Source organism: Syngnathoides biaculeatus, chromosome 2, assembly GCF_019802595.1.
Source record: "Syngnathoides biaculeatus isolate LvHL_M chromosome 2, ASM1980259v1, whole genome shotgun sequence".
In the NCBI taxonomy this organism is placed as follows: Eukaryota; Metazoa; Chordata; class Actinopteri; order Syngnathiformes; family Syngnathidae; genus Syngnathoides; species Syngnathoides biaculeatus.
In genome coordinates this window covers 29,043,839-29,061,611 of record NC_084641.1, presented here as the reverse complement: position 1 = coordinate 29,061,611, position 17,773 = coordinate 29,043,839, and the positions used below count along the sequence as shown (strand labels likewise).

Below are 17,773 nucleotides of genomic sequence, written 5' to 3'. Positions count from 1 at the left end.
AATCCCAGACTCACAGTTCTGAGGACCCAGGTTCGATCCCGGACCCGACTGCGTGGGTTTTCTCTGGGTGGGCACTCCGGTGTCCATCCAGAAAATATGCAACATTAATTGGACACTCTAAATTGCTCCTAGGTGTGATTGTGACTGTTGTCTATGTTCTCTATGTGCCCTGCGATCGGCTGGCAACCAGTTCAGGGTGTACCCCGCCCCTGCTCATTGACAGCTGAGATAGGCACCAGCACTCCTGTGACCCTTGTGAGGATAAGTGGCCAAGAAAATAGACGGATGGATTTTTTTTTCTTTTTTTAAGTCTGGGTTCGCTCGTCTTTGCGGTCCAGAGAAGTAGATTAAAAGTGTTTGCGATTGAAATAAACCTTCAGTGAAAGCAAACCTGAACATTTTTACCACGCCACGTACGGCACAGTAGAGACGGTTTTCACGCATTAAAACGAAATCATTTAATTCATTTACTTGTGTTCGGACGTGAATAAACTTTCCAAAATGTCGACATTCCGCAGTATATCAAACAGTATTACCCTGCGCAAGTGTTAGTGAGTTGAAGACGCTCTGCAAGTCGTTTGCAGAGCTAAAAAAAAACATTTCGTGAGTCAGTGATAATACTCGCTGGCATTCATTTTGTGTGCATGCGTCAGTTCAAAAAGCAGCTAGTAGTACGCACGCAAGGCCGCTGTCAGCTGGACGTTTTACGCACACAGCACAAAAACAAGAAAAATACACGACAGATGCTAATACATGCATCCGTTCATAAGTCAATATCAGCATCAGGTGCCTTTGAGAATTCCCCATTTCACCCCCGACGTAGATTTTATGGTGTTTGAAATCCATATTAGTCAAGTCTTCTTCCATATTTGTTGAGGCAGACGAGCAAAATACGCGAGCTAGCTGACGACAGCGGACATTTTTTGCTAACATTAGCATTGATGAGCATGTGGCTGACCTTTGCCGAGCGACAAGAGTCAAAGGATTTTTTTTTAAAGGGCCAGTTACCGCGTGACGACGGGAGACATACCACTGCCGTAGGACCGAAACGTATGTCCAAACTTTACATTTTTTCCACAAATCAATACTGTTGGTTAATCCCCACGTGGGCCTGCAATTTTATATACAAAGTACTGAAAAAGTTGCTATCTTTGGCAATGACGTCATTTTCTTTCGGGGGTCCCTGAAAAGCGGCCATTTTGAGTGTGTGAGGTTTCCCCCTGACTCCAAGAGAAGTGAAATATTCAATATGAAAAAGATAAGACACGCTCGAAATGACTCGTTTTACGCAGTAACTCACTTGCTGGGTACAGTAAAAATGTAAAAGTGTTATTGATTGAGTATCATTGAACCCGTCGACGGCAGAAATTGACATTTATAAATCCAATTAAAACGGTTCTAAAATTTAGGAAAGTCCTTCGACGTGAGCTTGTTGTATCGGCACGTGTGCAAATACTTGATTACGAGACGGCGTCACAATTTTTTCCACCAAAGGCACATCATAGTGATATTGACCCACTTTTTTTTTTTTTTTTTTTTTTTACTGCTCAGTGAACATCTTGTCCAAATGTCCAAAAACAGGAGTGCGCGTTTGGATTAATAGCAGCGCCCGCCGTGAAGGATACAAATATTGCCCGCCACCCACACCACTGACTTGGAAAACTGACATCGTTTTTTGACATCACAACTTTTGTTCAAAGCAACTTCGTACAATTTTGGACTGCAGGGCCGATCGCATCCCTCCGGGCGCACCACTTGTCTCGGATCTTCGGCTCCGGTGGCCGACCCGTCGTCGTAGTGCGTCTTTAACTCCCCCAACGTGGCACAGAAGAAGCGGCGGGTCCGTTTTCCCAACTGTGCTCTTCAAACAGCTGAATTGTGCAAGTAACTAATAATGTGGCATCATTTGATTTTTCCCTTTCAGCAAGCGAGGGCTGCAAGACGCGGAGATCGGCCGATCCGCTGTGGTGCCGCCGGCTCACGGAAAGCCATCAGAGCTTTTATTCCATATCCTTGATTAGGGCCCGATTGCTGATTATTGAATATTTAAAATTCCGAAATCTGAACCTTTTAAAAATTACGTGGTGATTCAAGTCATATTTTTTTGGTCCATTAATGCTTACAACATTTGAAACACAAGCAGAACATTGAACTCTTGTACAAGAGTTTGTTCTTTAGTATTAAACATCAATTTTTTTTGTAGTTTGTTTTCATGTTATTAGTCTTATTTTGTTGAAAAAAAAAAAAAAAAAACAATTTGCAAAAAAGAAAAATTTACCAATTTTGGCCGATTTTAAAGGGGCTCCTATTGGCCCTCCCCATGATAGCCGGCAGCTTCAACTCGTCCGCGCTTTTTCCTCACAAGTAAAATAATTGAGCGCACTAGTCAAACCACTGTTTCTTTCTTGCGACGTTAGTACTTTCAGCTTAGTAGTACCCTAAGTCACTCACCCGCACTACTAAGACAACTTGGCGAGCTCGTAGAAAAACTCACTTTCATTTTGTTTCGACAACATTCGTGCACACGAGTAGAACGATCTTTGCATACTAGTAGGACAACTATGTAGGTTTCACATCTCGTGCCTACAAGTAATTTTGACTGACTAATATCAGATCCTAGCGCGCCCTCGTCATTCATATGAGGAAATCCAGAAAACGCGTTAGCTAACTTTCTATGTATGCTACGCTAACAATTTCGCTTTGATGACAATTGATTGGGATCTTCGGACAAAAGCTAAATCTATCCACATCATTTAGGGCTACAACTATATAATGATATATGTAACCAAATGTCGCCTAAACATTGAAAATCGTCATCTTGGGTGGCTCTTTGGTGAAATCTTCAATGTTGCCGTTCTCATAAAATCGGAAGAAGCTTTTTCCTGAATGCGGAAGTAGTCGCGCAAATACTGGATTTTCTTACTTGTGAGGACAAAGATTGTACTAGTACGTGGACCTGAAGCCGGATGTCAAGAATATTTAGTGTAAGATCATCGGAGGAGGCTAAAACGTTCCTACTAGTACGTTGAATTGTCTTACTCGCGAGAACAAAGGGCGCACTAGTACAAAGGTCTTAAGACGGTTGTCAAGGATATCGGGTAAATGCGTGAAGGTGGGGGGAGACTCTTCACTGCTGGTCCCTCTTCTGCTCCCGTAGGGTGCGCTGCAGCTCTCTCAGGTTTTCCGACAGCAGCTCCACTTCGTCTGGTCGCCCGCTGAGCTTGGCGTCGAAAATGTAGGCCCGGATGTTGTCGATCTGCTGCAGCAGCAGTTCTTCCTCGATCAAGTCCACGTTGTCGTCGTCGCAGTCGAAGGGATTGGTGGACGGGGCGGCTTTGGAATCCTCCGCGAAGGGGTTGGTGCAGCTGCTGCTTTTCGTGTCATCGGCGGCGGCCTCCTCCTCGTCCTCGAAGGGGTTGCCGGGAACACGGTCAGCCTGCGTGTCGTCGTCCTCCTCCTCCTCCTCGAAAGGGTTGTAGTATTCTTTTCTTCCATTGATCACTTCTCTGTGCTCCCTCTCGATGTCCTCCGAGAAGGGATTAGACGGATCTTCCTCGGTAGGAGTCGAGCCTTCTTCGAGGAATGGGTTTTTGTGTCCATTCCCACTCGGGGGCGTAACCTGGCCGCCTAAGCTTCTGAGCCTCGGAGGGGACTCGTCATCCTGGTTCTCAGCAGAGCTTTCATTTTTGGAGGTAAAATCCTCTTCAGTGCAGGACTCTTCTTGAAAATGAGCCCCAGGACGACTATCCTCTAAAGCGGCCTCCCGGGCAACGGCCGGCCCGGCGGGACCGCTGCGCTCGCTCTCCTCCAGGCGGCGCAAGTTCTCCTCCTCCTGCAGCTTCTGCGACAGTGCGATGGCCAGGCCGGTCTGCTGCCTGTCGTACTCGTCCTGCAGCTGCCGCAGGTTCTCCTCGAGCATGGCCACCTCGTCCACCCTGCGGGCCTCGCGCGCCTGCCGGAGGAACGACTGGATGTTGTCGATCTGCTGCAGGAGGGGGTCCTCGATGGCGTCGCCCCGTGAACGGCCAGGGTCCGAGGAGGGCAGCCAGCCTCCAGCTTTGGTCACGCGAGGTGGTCGGGGGGCCTGGGGTAGCTCACCGTTGGTGCCGGCGGGTGAACGTTTCCGTTGGGACTCCTGAGCTGCCTGTGAACAACCTCATTTTAATATTAGAGCTAACGAGATTTCAAGACATATTTGTAATCCATTAAATTACTGACTAAAATGAAAGTTAAAATTACATTTCTGTTACCCCAGCCACTTCAATCCAGTTCCCAAGACAGTCCGACAGGCTAAAAATGCCCGATCGGACTCCTTCTTTAGCGTGATGGCATCTCTCATTGTTGGCGTCCACCAACGTGACGCACAAAACCCTCCACTACAACAAGGTGAAGGCTCGAGGGGGGGGGGGGGGGGTCTTTTTTTCTTTAGCTTTATAATTTTGGACTTTTTTTTTAATGGAACATTCACTTGATGTCATATGAAGCGACAGCAGCTAAATTTTGCAAATTTGTCATCAAGTCAACATGGTATAGAGTTTTTTGTTTTTTTTACATTTGTGTAAAGAAGTAATTTGTGGTTGATTCAAAAATAATAATCTATGATTTGAATCCACTTGATGCATTCACTCACAATGTTATGAAATCTTAATCAAATTTCATGAGACTACTTTGATTAATTAAAACAGTTACACAATTACATTTTGAAAAGGGATAACTCGTGACTACATTTCCAAGGTCAATCATCTAAACTATTCAAATTTAGCATAAACAATAACGACAACAACGGGCATGAAGTGGGATCCTCGGCGTCTCACCAGTCTCTCTTGTTGGAGTCTCTTCTCTTGTTCCTGTTTTCGCTTTTCTTTCAGGTCTTCATATTTGTCCTTGGTTGGTAAGGACATGAGCCCAAGCAGCTTCTCCTACAACCAAGACAACACACATTTATTTCAGAATAGGGTAAAATTACAAGAAATTTATTTTTTTTAATTAAACTGATTTTATTTCAACTTACAACGACTCGTCTTGGAAAAGTCTGACAATTATCATTAAATCCACCTTTTAACATCACAAAATGTCTTTGTTCTTGAAATGATAATTATCCAGGGAAAGGTTGTCTGTCTTATCATAACATGACCCCAAAAAAAAAAAAAAAAAAAGCAATTTTTTTTTTTTCTCTTTTTCAAAATGGGGAAAACGTTATTCCTCCGAGCGGTTCTCCGTGATCCCGAAATGTTTGAGAGGCCCCGGCTTGAAGCTTTGACTTACCTGAACGAAAAGCGTAGCCGTGTAGCGCACCATCCTCTGCAGCTGGAGAACCTTTGGATGCGGCTGCGGCTCGTCTTTCATTCCCAAAGTCAGAATCTTCTTGCTGAAAAAAAGGAACGCCGGGCGTCACGCTGATAGAATTTTGCACCGTAGGACAGACGGACGTTTACCTTAGAGCATCAATTAGTTCGTAGTATTTCTGCACTTCCAGTCTAAGTCCACCCGCCGTGTCAAGATTGTACGTCGTCTCTCCGGCGCTACGGAAATCACAATTCATTCAATTGAGACGAGGTTGCACATCTGTGACATAAATGGAGCCTAAACGGGACTTACTTGAGCGACTCGGCCATCCTGATGTATTCTGGGGCTTTTTCGTCCACCTTCTCCATGCACTGTCTCAGCCTCTAATGGGAAGAAAAGTTTACAAGTGTGATGGAGTACAGTTAGGTGCCCACATTGAATGGAACCCAAAGACCCGCGCTTCTAAAACTTTTTGATCCAAGGCGGGACGCTCTCTATGTCAGAACAATTCAGCTTAATGTGCACTGCTAAAAAACAAGGGAATTTGTTACTTTTTGAACATATGAGGTGTCAAACTCATTTTTGGCGGGGGCCAGATTGTAGTTCTGGTTTCCCTCAGAGGGGCGTTATCCATGTGAAACCATAATAATCTTCAACCGCCACGGACTTACACCAAAAAAAATTATGAAATAGTTTTAGAGTCAGAACACAATGCTAATTAATGCGTTTTCAACCATTGTTCACGTTTGGTTACACAAAAATGCTAACAACATCTAAATGTAATCAATTATGATACATGTCTAAGAAGTTTAGAACAGATTGTCACAAAAAGTCGCGGAAGTTGATTTGCCACCACGGACCACATAAAAATCACGTGGCGGGCCAGATCTGTCCCCCGGGCCTCGAGTTTGACACCTTTGCTCTACATATTCAACCAAAGTCAATTGAACTGTATCCAATATTTATCCATTATTACGAGATGACATCACGGGCAGGGTGGGTTCAGTTAACAGTGTATGTTGGGAGGGGGGGGGGGGGAATAAAATTCAACGGACAGATGGATATACATATATCAATAAAGAATGTTTTATCGTACGTGATATGTACAATCATATCTGACTTTTTAAAAGTAATTGGTTGAGTTTTTCTTTTTCTTTTTTTTTGGGCACACGGACTGCGATCTCCCCCCCCCCCCCCACACACACACACCACACACACACACACACTCTCCAAAGGGTTCTCCAGCAATTGATTTCAAATTCCGGCTGGGGGAAGCCCAGTTTGAGGAAAAACTGTTGAGACCAACCTCATAAAGCTTGACTATATCGGGCACAAAATCCTTCTCCTCCAACTTGCGCTGCCTCTTCAGCAGCGTGTCCATGCAGTGACGACAGCAGCGAATCCTCTCGTCGTCCTTCTCGTCCAGCAGGGACGTGACGCTGCTCAGGCTGCTCAGGCTGCCTCGCCTGGACCCCATCCCGCTCGGAGACTGGGACTGACTGCGGCTCCCGGGAACGCTCAGAGCCTCGCGCGTCCCGTTGATGAGTTTTTCTGTCAGTATAAATATAAAAAAAAAAAATAAGTATAGTAAGAGTACATTGTCAAATAAATAAATAAATAATGAAAGTGGACTGAACGCATGCATAATGCACAATCTGATAAATTTAAGGTTGCAAAATTCTGAGGATTGTCAAAGTTTAGTCAAGGCAACTTTCTATGAGAATGAAATGGGGGATAAACCAGAAAATGACTAAACCGACGGAAGTTTGGATTAACAACGTATCCAATAGGTCATGTCATATGTACTGTATCTTGAAAATGTGATGTTAATCGTCTCTCGTTTAACGGTGTTTTGAGAAGATTTTTTTTTTTTTTTTTTTTGAATCGGCAATTATGAATTTTCATGGGTGCCGCCATTTTGGAGAGTCACATGAACTACGTGCGCGGATGTGACGTAATAGGCGCGCAAACAAAGGCTCGATTACGATGGGAAACAATTACGGCCAGCGCTGATTTCTCGGATTTATCCTCATCTGATGAAGAAATAGCAGTATCGGCTGATTGGGACGACGGAGGAATACTTCCGTACAGATTTGAACCTGTGGCTGTAATTAACGTAGAATTTTTGGATGGTTCTTCGGACGAACAAAGGCTCGCTTGTGGCCCGTCGCCGGCCGCTGGAGCTCGCTTGTGGCCGGTGTGACGGTCTGAGCGCTTCCGGTGGTGCAAAGTCTCCTTGTGAGTAATGCGCATGCGCGTGTATTTTGCAAACTTCCGGCCATTCTGAAACATCCCCATGCATGCGCCATTGGACAACGTGTCGCCGAGTGTTCATGTTCGCTATGGACGTCTCAGAAAGACGAGCACAGCGAACGTACATAGGTATGTGTTTTTTTTTTTTATTAACTTTTGTTTTAAGGTTAGGTTATGACGTATGTTAGCTCCCTCTATGTAGAAGAAGGGGAACTATGAGACCGGGAGATTTCCCAGTAAGCGTCTGCTACGTACTCAAGAGTTCCTCCCCTGTTAGTTACGTATGCGCATTCATCACAAGGAGACTTTTCAGCACGGGGCAGCGGTCCGACCGTCACACCGGTCACCTGATCTCGCTCGTCAGACTCCATGTCGTTCCCGTCCGAAGAACCATTCGAATATTCAACATTCAACGTTATTCAAAGCCAGAGGTTCAAATCTGTACAGAAGTATTCCTCCGTCTTCCCGATCAACCGACCAAAATGGCGGCGCCCGTGAAAAATCCGCGATTGCAGATAAAAATCTTCTCAAAACACCATTAAATGAGAGAGGATTAAGATTAACGTCACATTTTCAAGTTACGGTATATATGACATGACCTATTGGACATATTGTTAATCCAAACCACCAGAATTTAAAAAAAAAAAAAAAAAAAACAGCTGAAAATTGGCCGAATTCTGCTGATTTGAAAAGGGCTAATATTGTCCGGCCAGCTGATTAATCAGTCACATCTTAAACATGTCTTACGGTGATTCTGCGTAGTTGGACACAAGTGCAAATTACAACAACCTAATCGATGTATCAATCGAACTATCGACCGATGACAACAATCTGTCTTGGCGGGTTCTCTCATGCGCTCCAAAGTAAACAAAAACCCAACCCGAGGCCTCTCATGTAAAAAAAAAATCAGAAGCGCTCGCTTTAAGTATGATGCAGTCCAGGTCTAAACCAAAACTAAACCACTGAGCGCAGACCACGTCAATGAGACTTTCGGAGTCGGTACGTACGAGCAAGCGGCAAAGGGACGAAGTCCATGCACTTCCGGCACATGATGGAGCCGCAAAGGCGACAGTGGTGCCGTCGGTTCCGGATGTTGAACTTGCTCCCGCAGTCGGGACAGAAAGGGACGTCGGAGTCGTTCACCCAGGACACGACCGACTTCTCGACGGCTGTGGAGGAAGGACACGTGAAGTGATTCTGCCGCCGCACGGGCGGCTCGCCGTTTGCCACCGACCTCGGATTTTGGCCGCGTCGGAGTTGATCCTGTCGAAGGATGTCAGCTAAAACGACAATTGTTTGTTTTGGTTTTTTATAGCTAAAATCATAACTTGTAAATGACCGTTTTATTGCGTCTCAAGCAAACCTTTTCGAGTCTGATGATGAGCTTGTTCACCTCGATGACATAGTGATCAATCCTGGCGGCACGCTGCCTCTTAAACTGGTCCAGGTGGCTTCTCGTCGCTCCTGCAAGACAATGACGTCAGTCATGTCTTTGCGATATTTCCGTCAACCGTGGTTCACTTTTCCAGTCTCACCCAGCTCCTGAGGCTCCCACATGTACGGATCCACTCCGCCGTAGTAGAAGGACTCGTAGCTGCCGGCGTCTGGTCTGTCGTCTCCATCCCGTTTCAAAAACTTGTCTTTGGCTTTCTTTGCCTTCTGGACCAGACCTACACACGTGCAAACAATTTGGAATCACTCGTTTCAGTACATGCGCCTTCCATGAAAAGTCTACAGCGCTCGTCCTCATTAGGGTCACCGGTGAGCTGGAGCCTCCCCGGCTGACTTGAAGCCAGAAGCGGGGTACGCCATAAACTGGTGGCCGGGTCGATCGCAGGGCACATGCAAACAAGCTTCCATTTGCACTCGTGGACGAGCTGGAGGACAGCTAGGGGAAAGTATGGCCAACTCCTTTCCAAAATCCAACCAACTAAGAATGATCAACATCCATCCATCCATTACATACCGCTTTTCCGGGTCGGGTCGCGGGGGAAGTAGCTTCAGCGGGGATACCCAGACATCCCTTTCCGCAACCACTTCTTCCAGCGGAGGGATCCTGTGGCGTTCCCAAGCCATCCGAGAGACAGTCTCTACAGTGTGTCCTGGGTCGTCCTCGGGGTCTCTTTCAGGTGGGACATGCCTGGAACACCTCACCAGGGAGGCGTCCATGAGGCATCCGAATCAGATGACCCAGCCAACTCATCTGGATCCTCTCAATGCGGAGGAGTAGCGGCTCGACACTGAGCCCCTCCCTGATGACAGAGCTTCTCACCCGTTCTCTAAGGGAGAGTCAGGACACCCTGCGGAGGAAACTCATTTTGGCCGCTTGTACCCGGGATCTTGTTCTTTTGGTCGCGACCCACAGCTCGTGCCCATCGGTGAGGGGAGGAACGTAGATCAACTGGTAAGTTGAGAGCTTCGTCTCTCGACTTAACTTCCTCTTTACCACAACGGACCGATACAAAATCCGCATAATTGCAGACATTTCACCGATCCGTCCGTCGATCTCGCGCTCCATTCTTCCCTCACTCGAGAACAAGACCCCAAGATACTTGAACTCCTCCACTTGGAGAAGGATCTCATCCCCGACCCGGAGAGGGCACACCACCCTTTTCCAATTGAGGACCGTTGTCTCGGATTTGGAGGTGCTGATGCTCATCCCGGCCGCGAATCGCTCCAGTGAGAGCCGGAGATCACTGCTTGATGAAGCCAACAGACCCACATCATCTCCAAGGAGCAGAGATGGGATACAGTAATTTAGAAGTTTCTCTTAAACTTGGCTCGGTAAAATTCTTTTGGCAATTCATTCATCCTATTACATAAGTGCTTAATTGGTTTAGTGTCTAGCCATCATTTTCCTACAACACTAATCCTATTAGTGTCACACGGTGCGCCCTTATCAGAATCAGCTTTGTTGATTATGTATGCTACAAGACACAAAAAGGAATTTATTATGCTTGGTCATCCGGGACGGCCTCAGTGTTTAGCCACTACTCCTCCGCATTGAGAGAAGCCAGATGAGGTGGCTGGGGCATCTGATTCGGATGCCTCCCGGACGCCTCCCTAGAGAGGTTTTCCGGGCACGTCCCACTGGAAACTGATCCCGAGGACGACCCAGGACATGCTGGAGAGACTACGTCTTTCGGCTAGCTTGCGAACGCCTCGGGATCCCTCCGGAAGAGCCGGAAGAAGTGGCTGGGGAAAGGGGAGTCTGGGTATCCCTGCTGAAGGGTTAGAGACCCCAGGGATGACCCAGGACACACTGGAGAGACAATGTCTCTCGGCTAGCTTGGGAACGCCTCGGGATTTCTCCGGAAGAGCTGGAAAAAGTGACTGGGGAAAGGGAAGTCTGGGTACCCCTGCTGAAGCTATTTCCCCGTGACCCGACCCGGAAAAGCGGTAGATAATGGAAAGATGGATGGATAGATGGATCGTTCCATTTCAAACCAAGAAATGTACATCAGTTTTACTGAATTTATCACACAACTGGTTGTTTGAACAAATCCACACGGGGTCTTGGGCAGAGACTCAATCCCAAATCTTCACAACTGTAATGCGGATGTGCTAACCACTATACCAAACCACCCCGCCTCCCTGAACTCAGCTTTCGTTTCATTTATTCAGGGTCACTGAGGGTGTCGAGGTCCACTGGCGTGACACGAGTGCAGTCAGGCGCCGTGGGTTCAACTTCCTGCTCAGTGACAGCGTGGATGTTGCGTGCACCGACTGCCGGGGAAAAATTCCTTGTGTGTTTTGACACACTTGGCCGTTAAAACTGATTCTGAAAGACCAGTCGTTATTATGCGCTCTGCGATCGGTACACGGTGCCGTCCGCCTTTCGCCCCGAGTCAGCTGGGGTCGGCTCACGCCCAGCCATGACCCCTGAAGAAGATGAACGATGAACGGTCCTACTTTTCAGCTGCCCCCGAACGTGGCGGTCCTCCCCAGAATGCTCGTCTTCATAGTGCTCTTGGAGTTGGTAGAACGACTGCAGGTCCTTGAGGCAAAGCGGGCAAAGGAAGCCCTCCTTCACCTCACCCGTGCCTTCAAAAGGGCTCGGATAGCCGCTAGCGGCCATGACGCGATGTGGCCCGATCCCGCTGCGTTCCTACAAGTGTCACGCCGGCGGTGAGAGGAAAGCCGACCATGTTTGCGATGCCGTCACCCTGGGGGCGGCAGGCAAAACGTGTTTGAATGCAAAAGTACATGACAATGCTCTAGAAGCGAGCCCGCTATGAAAATGGGCCCACATTACATTTATTTTACCCAACTAAAACCAAAATCTACCGGTCACGGTTGTCTTAAGATGGAGCTAATGTTAGCGACGCTAGCCGAGTCCGACGTTAGCTAGGAGATGCTAACCACGGGCCTCCCTAACCTTCGCTTTCGGCCTAGCAAACAACCAAAGACAAAAGCACAGACAAATCGTCACTGTCAAACGTTCCATACTTACATTTTAAGCACACAGAAAGCGTTTCGGGTCAATTTGACAACGAGACAGCTCGAGCTGGAGCAAGCTTGCCTGCCCACAGTTTTCAATAGAAACGAGCTAGCAAACTGGCTACGTGACGTGCCTACGCAGTGGCCATGTTGGTAGGGGTAACATTCACATCAAGAGCAATACATGTATTTTTAAAATAAGTAATAACTTGCTCATTTCTTCATTTATTTTTACGAGGTTAACTTTTTTTAATCAACGTTAAAGTGGATGATATTAATAAAGAACATTTATGGGCAAGAATTATTATGACTTTCTCGCTTATAAAAAAGTAATTCACAGTTTTCCTGTGTTTATTGTATGTCTTTGTCTGCAACCGCATGCAGCAAAATTTATAAAAAATATTGTTATGGTTTAATTGGCGTCTCCAACCACTAACCTTGCCCACTTTTTGCCCCGTTAGAATTGCATTGCTCTAAGCACGCAAAAAAAAGGGGCGGGTCGATTCTAACCATTATTTATAACTACGTGCCTGCCTGCCTGGTCGTGTGACACACTGAAGTACGGAAAGTTAGCGGAGACAAACTTCACAAATTCACGCAGGTACGGGGAGAACATGCAAAAGTCACACAAAGAGGGGCCAGGATTTAAACCTGGTCCTCATAACTGTGAGGCACACCCTCTCACCAGTCATCCACCATGCTGCCCACATTGTATTGCTCTTAGAATTACATAATTTTTTCAAGATCTGCACTTTTTTTTTTTTACATTAGCATAATCCATCCATCCATCCTTTTTTCCTGAGCTGATTATCCTCACAAAGATCACTGGAGTACTGGAGCCTATCCCAGCTATCTTCAGGCAGGTTGCCAGCCAATCGCAGGGCTCTGATAATGATCCAAATGATCTCCAACTCCAAAGTATTTTTTTCAATTTCAAATGCATCCTGCGGTACGGATTGAACCCCGTCATGGGGTGCGTTTGGCCCACGAGCCTCATGGTTGACACCGCTGGCATGCATGAAAACAAAACGTGCGGAGAAGGCACAACGCCGATATTTAATGTATATGTAATACGTTAAATGTTGTCTATTCAGTCTAATTGCTTCCTCCCACCCTGCCAACAATTGAGCTAATTTCAGAAATTATTTGAATTTATTAAATTTGTTCAACTGTGCAAATATACAGTATGCTCTCAACTATTTTGCTGAGATTTTTGTTTGGTGATGTGTGGTGATTTTTTTATTTTTAATGTAACATTTGCACGTGCCTTGCTTCAGAAACTGCATGCAGCTTATCCTCACAAAGTGGTCTGATTAGCCGTCAATCACGGGTAGTTAAATTATGCTCATTTGTAGCTTTAGCCACACAGTATTGTGTTGAGATTTTGCTGTTGACATTGTTTCATTTTCCATAACTGTCGCACTGGTTTGTTGGCAGAGAACATAACACGCACCCCAAAAAACATGCAAGATTAGTTGAGAAATTGTCGGGAATTGCATTATTGGGCATCGTCATGAGCAAGGCAGGGCCACTGCCCGGAGGGGCGTGGCCAGGCCACTGCTCTGGGGCGGTGACGCCTGTCACCGGTCACAGCTGTTTCACATCCGAACTGTAATTAGACGGGCATTTAAGTTGGAGTTTTTGTCACTGGGGTTTGCCAGTTCGTTGCCTTGCGTTAGTGAGTTGCATTCGCTGCCTGTGGGACTCTTTGCTTCGACGCGTAAGTTAGAGTAACCCTAATCGCAGCGATTCTGTGCTCTTTTGTTTGATCCTGTTCTGTTGAGTTCGTCAGTTTTCCCCATAGTCATCGGACCTTGCTGCGTGTCTTTTGGATCCCGTCTAGCCCTGCGTTTCTGTTCCTCTGCCTTGTCGGACTGCTCCACCGTGTATGACCCAGTTTCCGGTAATTAAACCACAGTGAACATTGTTCCGCCGCCTCGATGTCCTCCATTTGGGTCGGCCCCCCCGCACCGGAGGTTCATGACAGAACGGACTGCTGAGAAAAACTTAAATGCCTGTCTAATTACAGACCGTGACCGGTGTCCAGAGCAGTGGTCTGGCCACGCCCCTCTTGGCCATGCCTTGCTCATGGCAGGCATGCCCTTTAGCGTTTGATGGCTCATTTGCATAGTGATCCAAGTGCAGCTGCTATTGACTTTTCGGGATGTTTAAAAGGCTCCGAGCAATGCCCGCACTTGCTGCATTTATTTATCCATCCTTCCATTTTCTTGGCCGCTTATCCTCACAAGGGTCACGGGGAGTGCGGGAGCCTATCCCAGCTGTCAAAGGGCAGGAGGCGGGGTTACACCCTGAACTGGTCGCCAGCCAATCGCAGGGCACATAGGGGCAAGCAGCCACATTCACAATCACACCTATGGGCAATTTAGAGTGTCCGATTACTGTTGTGTGTTTTTTTTTTTTGGGGGGGGGGATGTGGGAGGAGCACCCGGAGAAAACCCACACAGGTACGGGGAGAACATGTAAACTCCACACAGGCGAAGCTGGAAAGCGTCGGCCTCACAGTTCTGATGTCCCAGGTTCGATCCCGTACCCGCCTGTGTGGGGCACTCCGGTTTCCTCCCACATCCCCCCCCCCCAAAAAAAAAAAAACATGCAAAATTAATTAATTGGACACTCTAAATTGCCCATAGGTGTGACTACAGGTGCGGCTGTTGTCCGTCTCTATCTGCCCTGCGATTGGCCGGCAACTCGTTCAGGGTGTACCGCGCCTCCTGCCCACTGACAGCCAGGATAGGCTCCAGCACTCCCACAAACGTTGTGAGGATAAGCGGCCAAGAAAATTGATGTATTTATGTTTGTTTGTTCATTTATTTACAGGGCATTGATGGCATTCCAATTTGAAACGCATCAGTTTAAAAATAAACTTGGACAAACTACAATTGCCTTCTAGTTATGATAATGCAGAAAATAATCGAAGAACACTGGATTGATATTGTTTCTTTTACTCATGCACACTAAATCAATGTATCTTTTTTTTCAAAGTTCATTTTAATGACGAGTAATCACACAGTTATGTTTACAACGGAACGAATTTGGCTCTGACCTAACGCGTTCTCCCGCTCAGTCCTCGAAAACGTCGTCGTCCGCCGGCGCGAACCTTTTGCCCGGGTGTTGCCTCTTGTCGATGTCGTCTAAAAACTGCAGCAGCAGCAGGTTGCTTTCGGCACACGTCACAAGGTCCGAGACGTCTTCGCATGGACTCGTCGTGGCCACTTGCGGGCGATCCCAAAGGCGCTTGCCGGGGTGCTGGCGTTTATCCAGTTCCGGGAGGTCCCCATCTCCCCGGTCCTCCTCCTCCTCCTCCTCGTCGTCGTCGTCGTCGTCGTCGTCCTCCTCCTCCTCCTCCTCCTCCGGTTGTCGCTTACCGGGATGCTGCCGCCGGCCGCGCAGCGCCGAGTCGCGCTTCCCCGGGTGCTGCCGCTTGGCAAGCTCGCCCTGCGCGACGATCGCGGGGAGGTCGGAAAGGTGCCCGGTCGTGGCGCGCCTGCCCGGGTGCTGCCTCCTTTCGACACCGGGCAAGAACTCCCCATCGGCCTCATCTTCTTGGTCCAAATCCTCGCGGTACCTCTTGCCCGGATGCTGCCGCTTTGTCACCCATTCCGTCTGGGGCGAGGGTCCTTCTGCGAGGGTCGACCAGGGGAAATAAAAGTCACGATTTTGTTCACTTGCTTTAAATAAATACATGGATAAAATAAAACTATGATTAATCGTGCACAGTGCGGACATCTTGGGCGTTTTAAATTTCACAATTTATCAAGGAAGGAGGAAATTCTTTGACATTCCAAAGTTTGAGATTCATGTCAAAATTAATTCACTATCAATGGAAGACGTGGTCGAATATTTTCCTCTCTGTCTGAAATTGCATATACAATGTAGTATATATTTTTATACATAAATTCCATTTTTTTTCTCATTCATCATTCTTCTCTGTGCTAAGTTTGATCCCCGCCCCCGAATAATTATTAATATAAGAATTTGGTGCAATTTAGATCTACAATTTTTCCGATGTTCTGCTTTCCATTTTTTTTTTTTTTTTTTAGAACAACTTCAACATTTCACATCTCAGTGTGAAATTAATCTTCCGTGCTATTTTATTCCTTCTGATTCCGTTCCAAGATTTGCTCACCAGTGTCGCGGTCTTCGGCTCGCATCTTCCTCAGGATGGACCGCAGCAGGAGGCTCTCGGCTCTCCGCAGGAGGAGGTCGTCGGCGGCCGCCGGGTCCGGCGCGTCCTCGGCGAAGACGCCGCGCGCCCGGCACGTCGTCCCCCAGTCGCAGACCAAGAGCGAGACCAGCAGGAACACGCACGTCGCCTTCATGGTGGTCTCCCTGAGGCAAGTCCCGACAAATGAAGACTTTCCACGCGGCACGTGAAGAAATGTACGGTGCAAAGATGTCGTAAGGAAAGAAAGGTCATCTCACCTCAGTCCTCTTGAAGTGGTCGGCGGCGATCGCTTTGCTCCGGGCCTTCCAAAAGTGCTGCTCGCTGACCGACCGGTAAGGCCGATTTCTATCTGCGCGCACAACATCGGCTCTCATCTTTTTATAGCCGATGATCCGTGTCGTCACGCTCCCGCTGGAATCCTCCTTCGGGATCCTTCTGCGGTCCCGGTTGGTGTCATCGGGTGGGGGTTCGTCCCGGAGGGCATATCGACAACTGGGGCTTTTGGGAAAAACAAGCCAGTTAAAGTGAGCCGTCATTTGGACAGTTTGAACTCCGAGTTGGATGTGATCGTGTTCAACTTTATGAAGTCCTCAATGAAATACATGGAAATTCACCCCAAAAAAACAGCCTTCTCGATTATTAGTATTATTTAGAAATGTTTTTTTTCTGTTTTGTTCCGCAGTTTACCGTCTTTTTCTTTGCTGATTGGCTGGCGAAAATCAGACTTTAGTACTACCAAGTGTGTGAGTGATTCCCACTGTGTGGTGCTCAACGCTAGAGAATTGCTGCACAGGTACAGTTCATCCATCCAATGGCGACATTTTTCCAAAGTTTATCCACGTCCGAGCGCAAGTAAACGAAGTAAATGATTTCCTTTGAATGCGTGAACATGTGGAACGTCTCCACTGTGCCGTACGTGGTGTGGCCGAAAGCTTCCCGGTTTGCTTTCGCTGAAGGTTTATTTAAAACGCAAACACGGTTTTTTTTTTTTTCCCTACTTCTCTGTGGCGCATAAAGGAGCGAACCCAGACTTAAAATAAAAAGTCCATCCATCCATTTTCTTGGCCGCTTATCCTCACAAGGGTCGCAGGGAGTGCTGTAGCCAATCCCACCGGTCAACGGGCAGGAGGCGGGGCACACCCTGAACTGGTCGCCAGCCAATCGCAGGGCACATTGGAGACAAACAGTCGCATTCCCGATCACACCTAGGGGCAATTTAGAGTGTCCCATTGATGTTGCATGTTTTTGGGATGTGGGAGGAAACTGCCCGGAGAAAACCCACGCAGGCACGGGGAGAACAGGGAAACTCCACACAGGCGGGTCCGGGATTGGCTCCTTAATTGGAGACTCTGAATTGCCCCTAGGTGTGATTGAGGGTGCGACTGCTGTCTGTCTCTATGTGCATCTGTAATAGCTGGCGACCAGTTCAGGGTGTACCCACCTGGAGGAAACCCAGGCAGGCACGCGGAGGAACATGCAAACTCCCCACAGGCGGGTCCGGGATTGAACCCACCCATTGCACCCATTTTTATAGTTCTAACCTTTGAGACTTTACAAAACAAACTGAAAAGGTGGCAAGAATATTCAAATCACAGGAGTCAGAAGATA

General features: G+C 47.5%; 2 protein-coding genes and 1 long non-coding RNA gene across 4 annotated transcripts; 1 reads left to right on the top strand and 2 right to left on the bottom strand.

The window, feature by feature from the left end:
• Nucleotides 1–2,224: 2,224 nt before the first annotated feature.
• Nucleotides 2,225–12,470, bottom strand: LOC133514201 (rabenosyn-5). 2 transcript variants are annotated; one of them, XM_061845698.1, is made up of 12 exons: nt 12,417–12,470; nt 11,452–11,705; nt 9,075–9,209; nt 8,903–9,003; nt 8,774–8,819; nt 8,547–8,708; nt 6,593–6,837; nt 5,599–5,669; nt 5,436–5,522; nt 5,266–5,368; nt 4,815–4,919; nt 2,225–4,144 (listed from the first exon to the last, which is right to left on the bottom strand). In XM_061845698.1, the coding sequence occupies exons 2-12, from the start codon at nt 11,615–11,617 to the stop codon at nt 3,128–3,130; spliced, it is 2,238 nt and encodes a 745-aa protein (XP_061701682.1). In that variant the 5' UTR covers nt 11,618–11,705; nt 12,417–12,470; the 3' UTR covers nt 2,225–3,127. The 2 variants fall into 2 exon arrangements, with proteins under 2 accessions (XP_061701682.1, XP_061701672.1); XM_061845688.1 differs by lacking the exon at nt 12,417–12,470 and adding an exon at nt 11,993–12,381.
• A 1,176-nt stretch (nt 12,471–13,646) lies between these two features.
• Nucleotides 13,647–16,172, top strand: LOC133495344 (uncharacterized). Its single transcript, XR_009793547.1, has 3 exons — nt 13,647–13,699; nt 13,823–13,882; nt 16,117–16,172. It is a non-coding gene; the product is annotated as an uncharacterized LOC133495344 (long non-coding RNA).
• Nucleotides 14,936–16,554, bottom strand: trh (thyrotropin-releasing hormone). Its single transcript, XM_061809854.1, has 3 exons — nt 16,423–16,554; nt 16,127–16,329; nt 14,936–15,620 (listed from the first exon to the last, which is right to left on the bottom strand). Exons 1-3 carry the CDS (start codon nt 16,527–16,529, stop codon nt 15,061–15,063), a joined length of 870 nt encoding a protein of 289 aa, XP_061665838.1. The 5' UTR covers nt 16,530–16,554; the 3' UTR covers nt 14,936–15,060.
• Nucleotides 16,555–17,773: the final 1,219 nt, after the last annotated feature.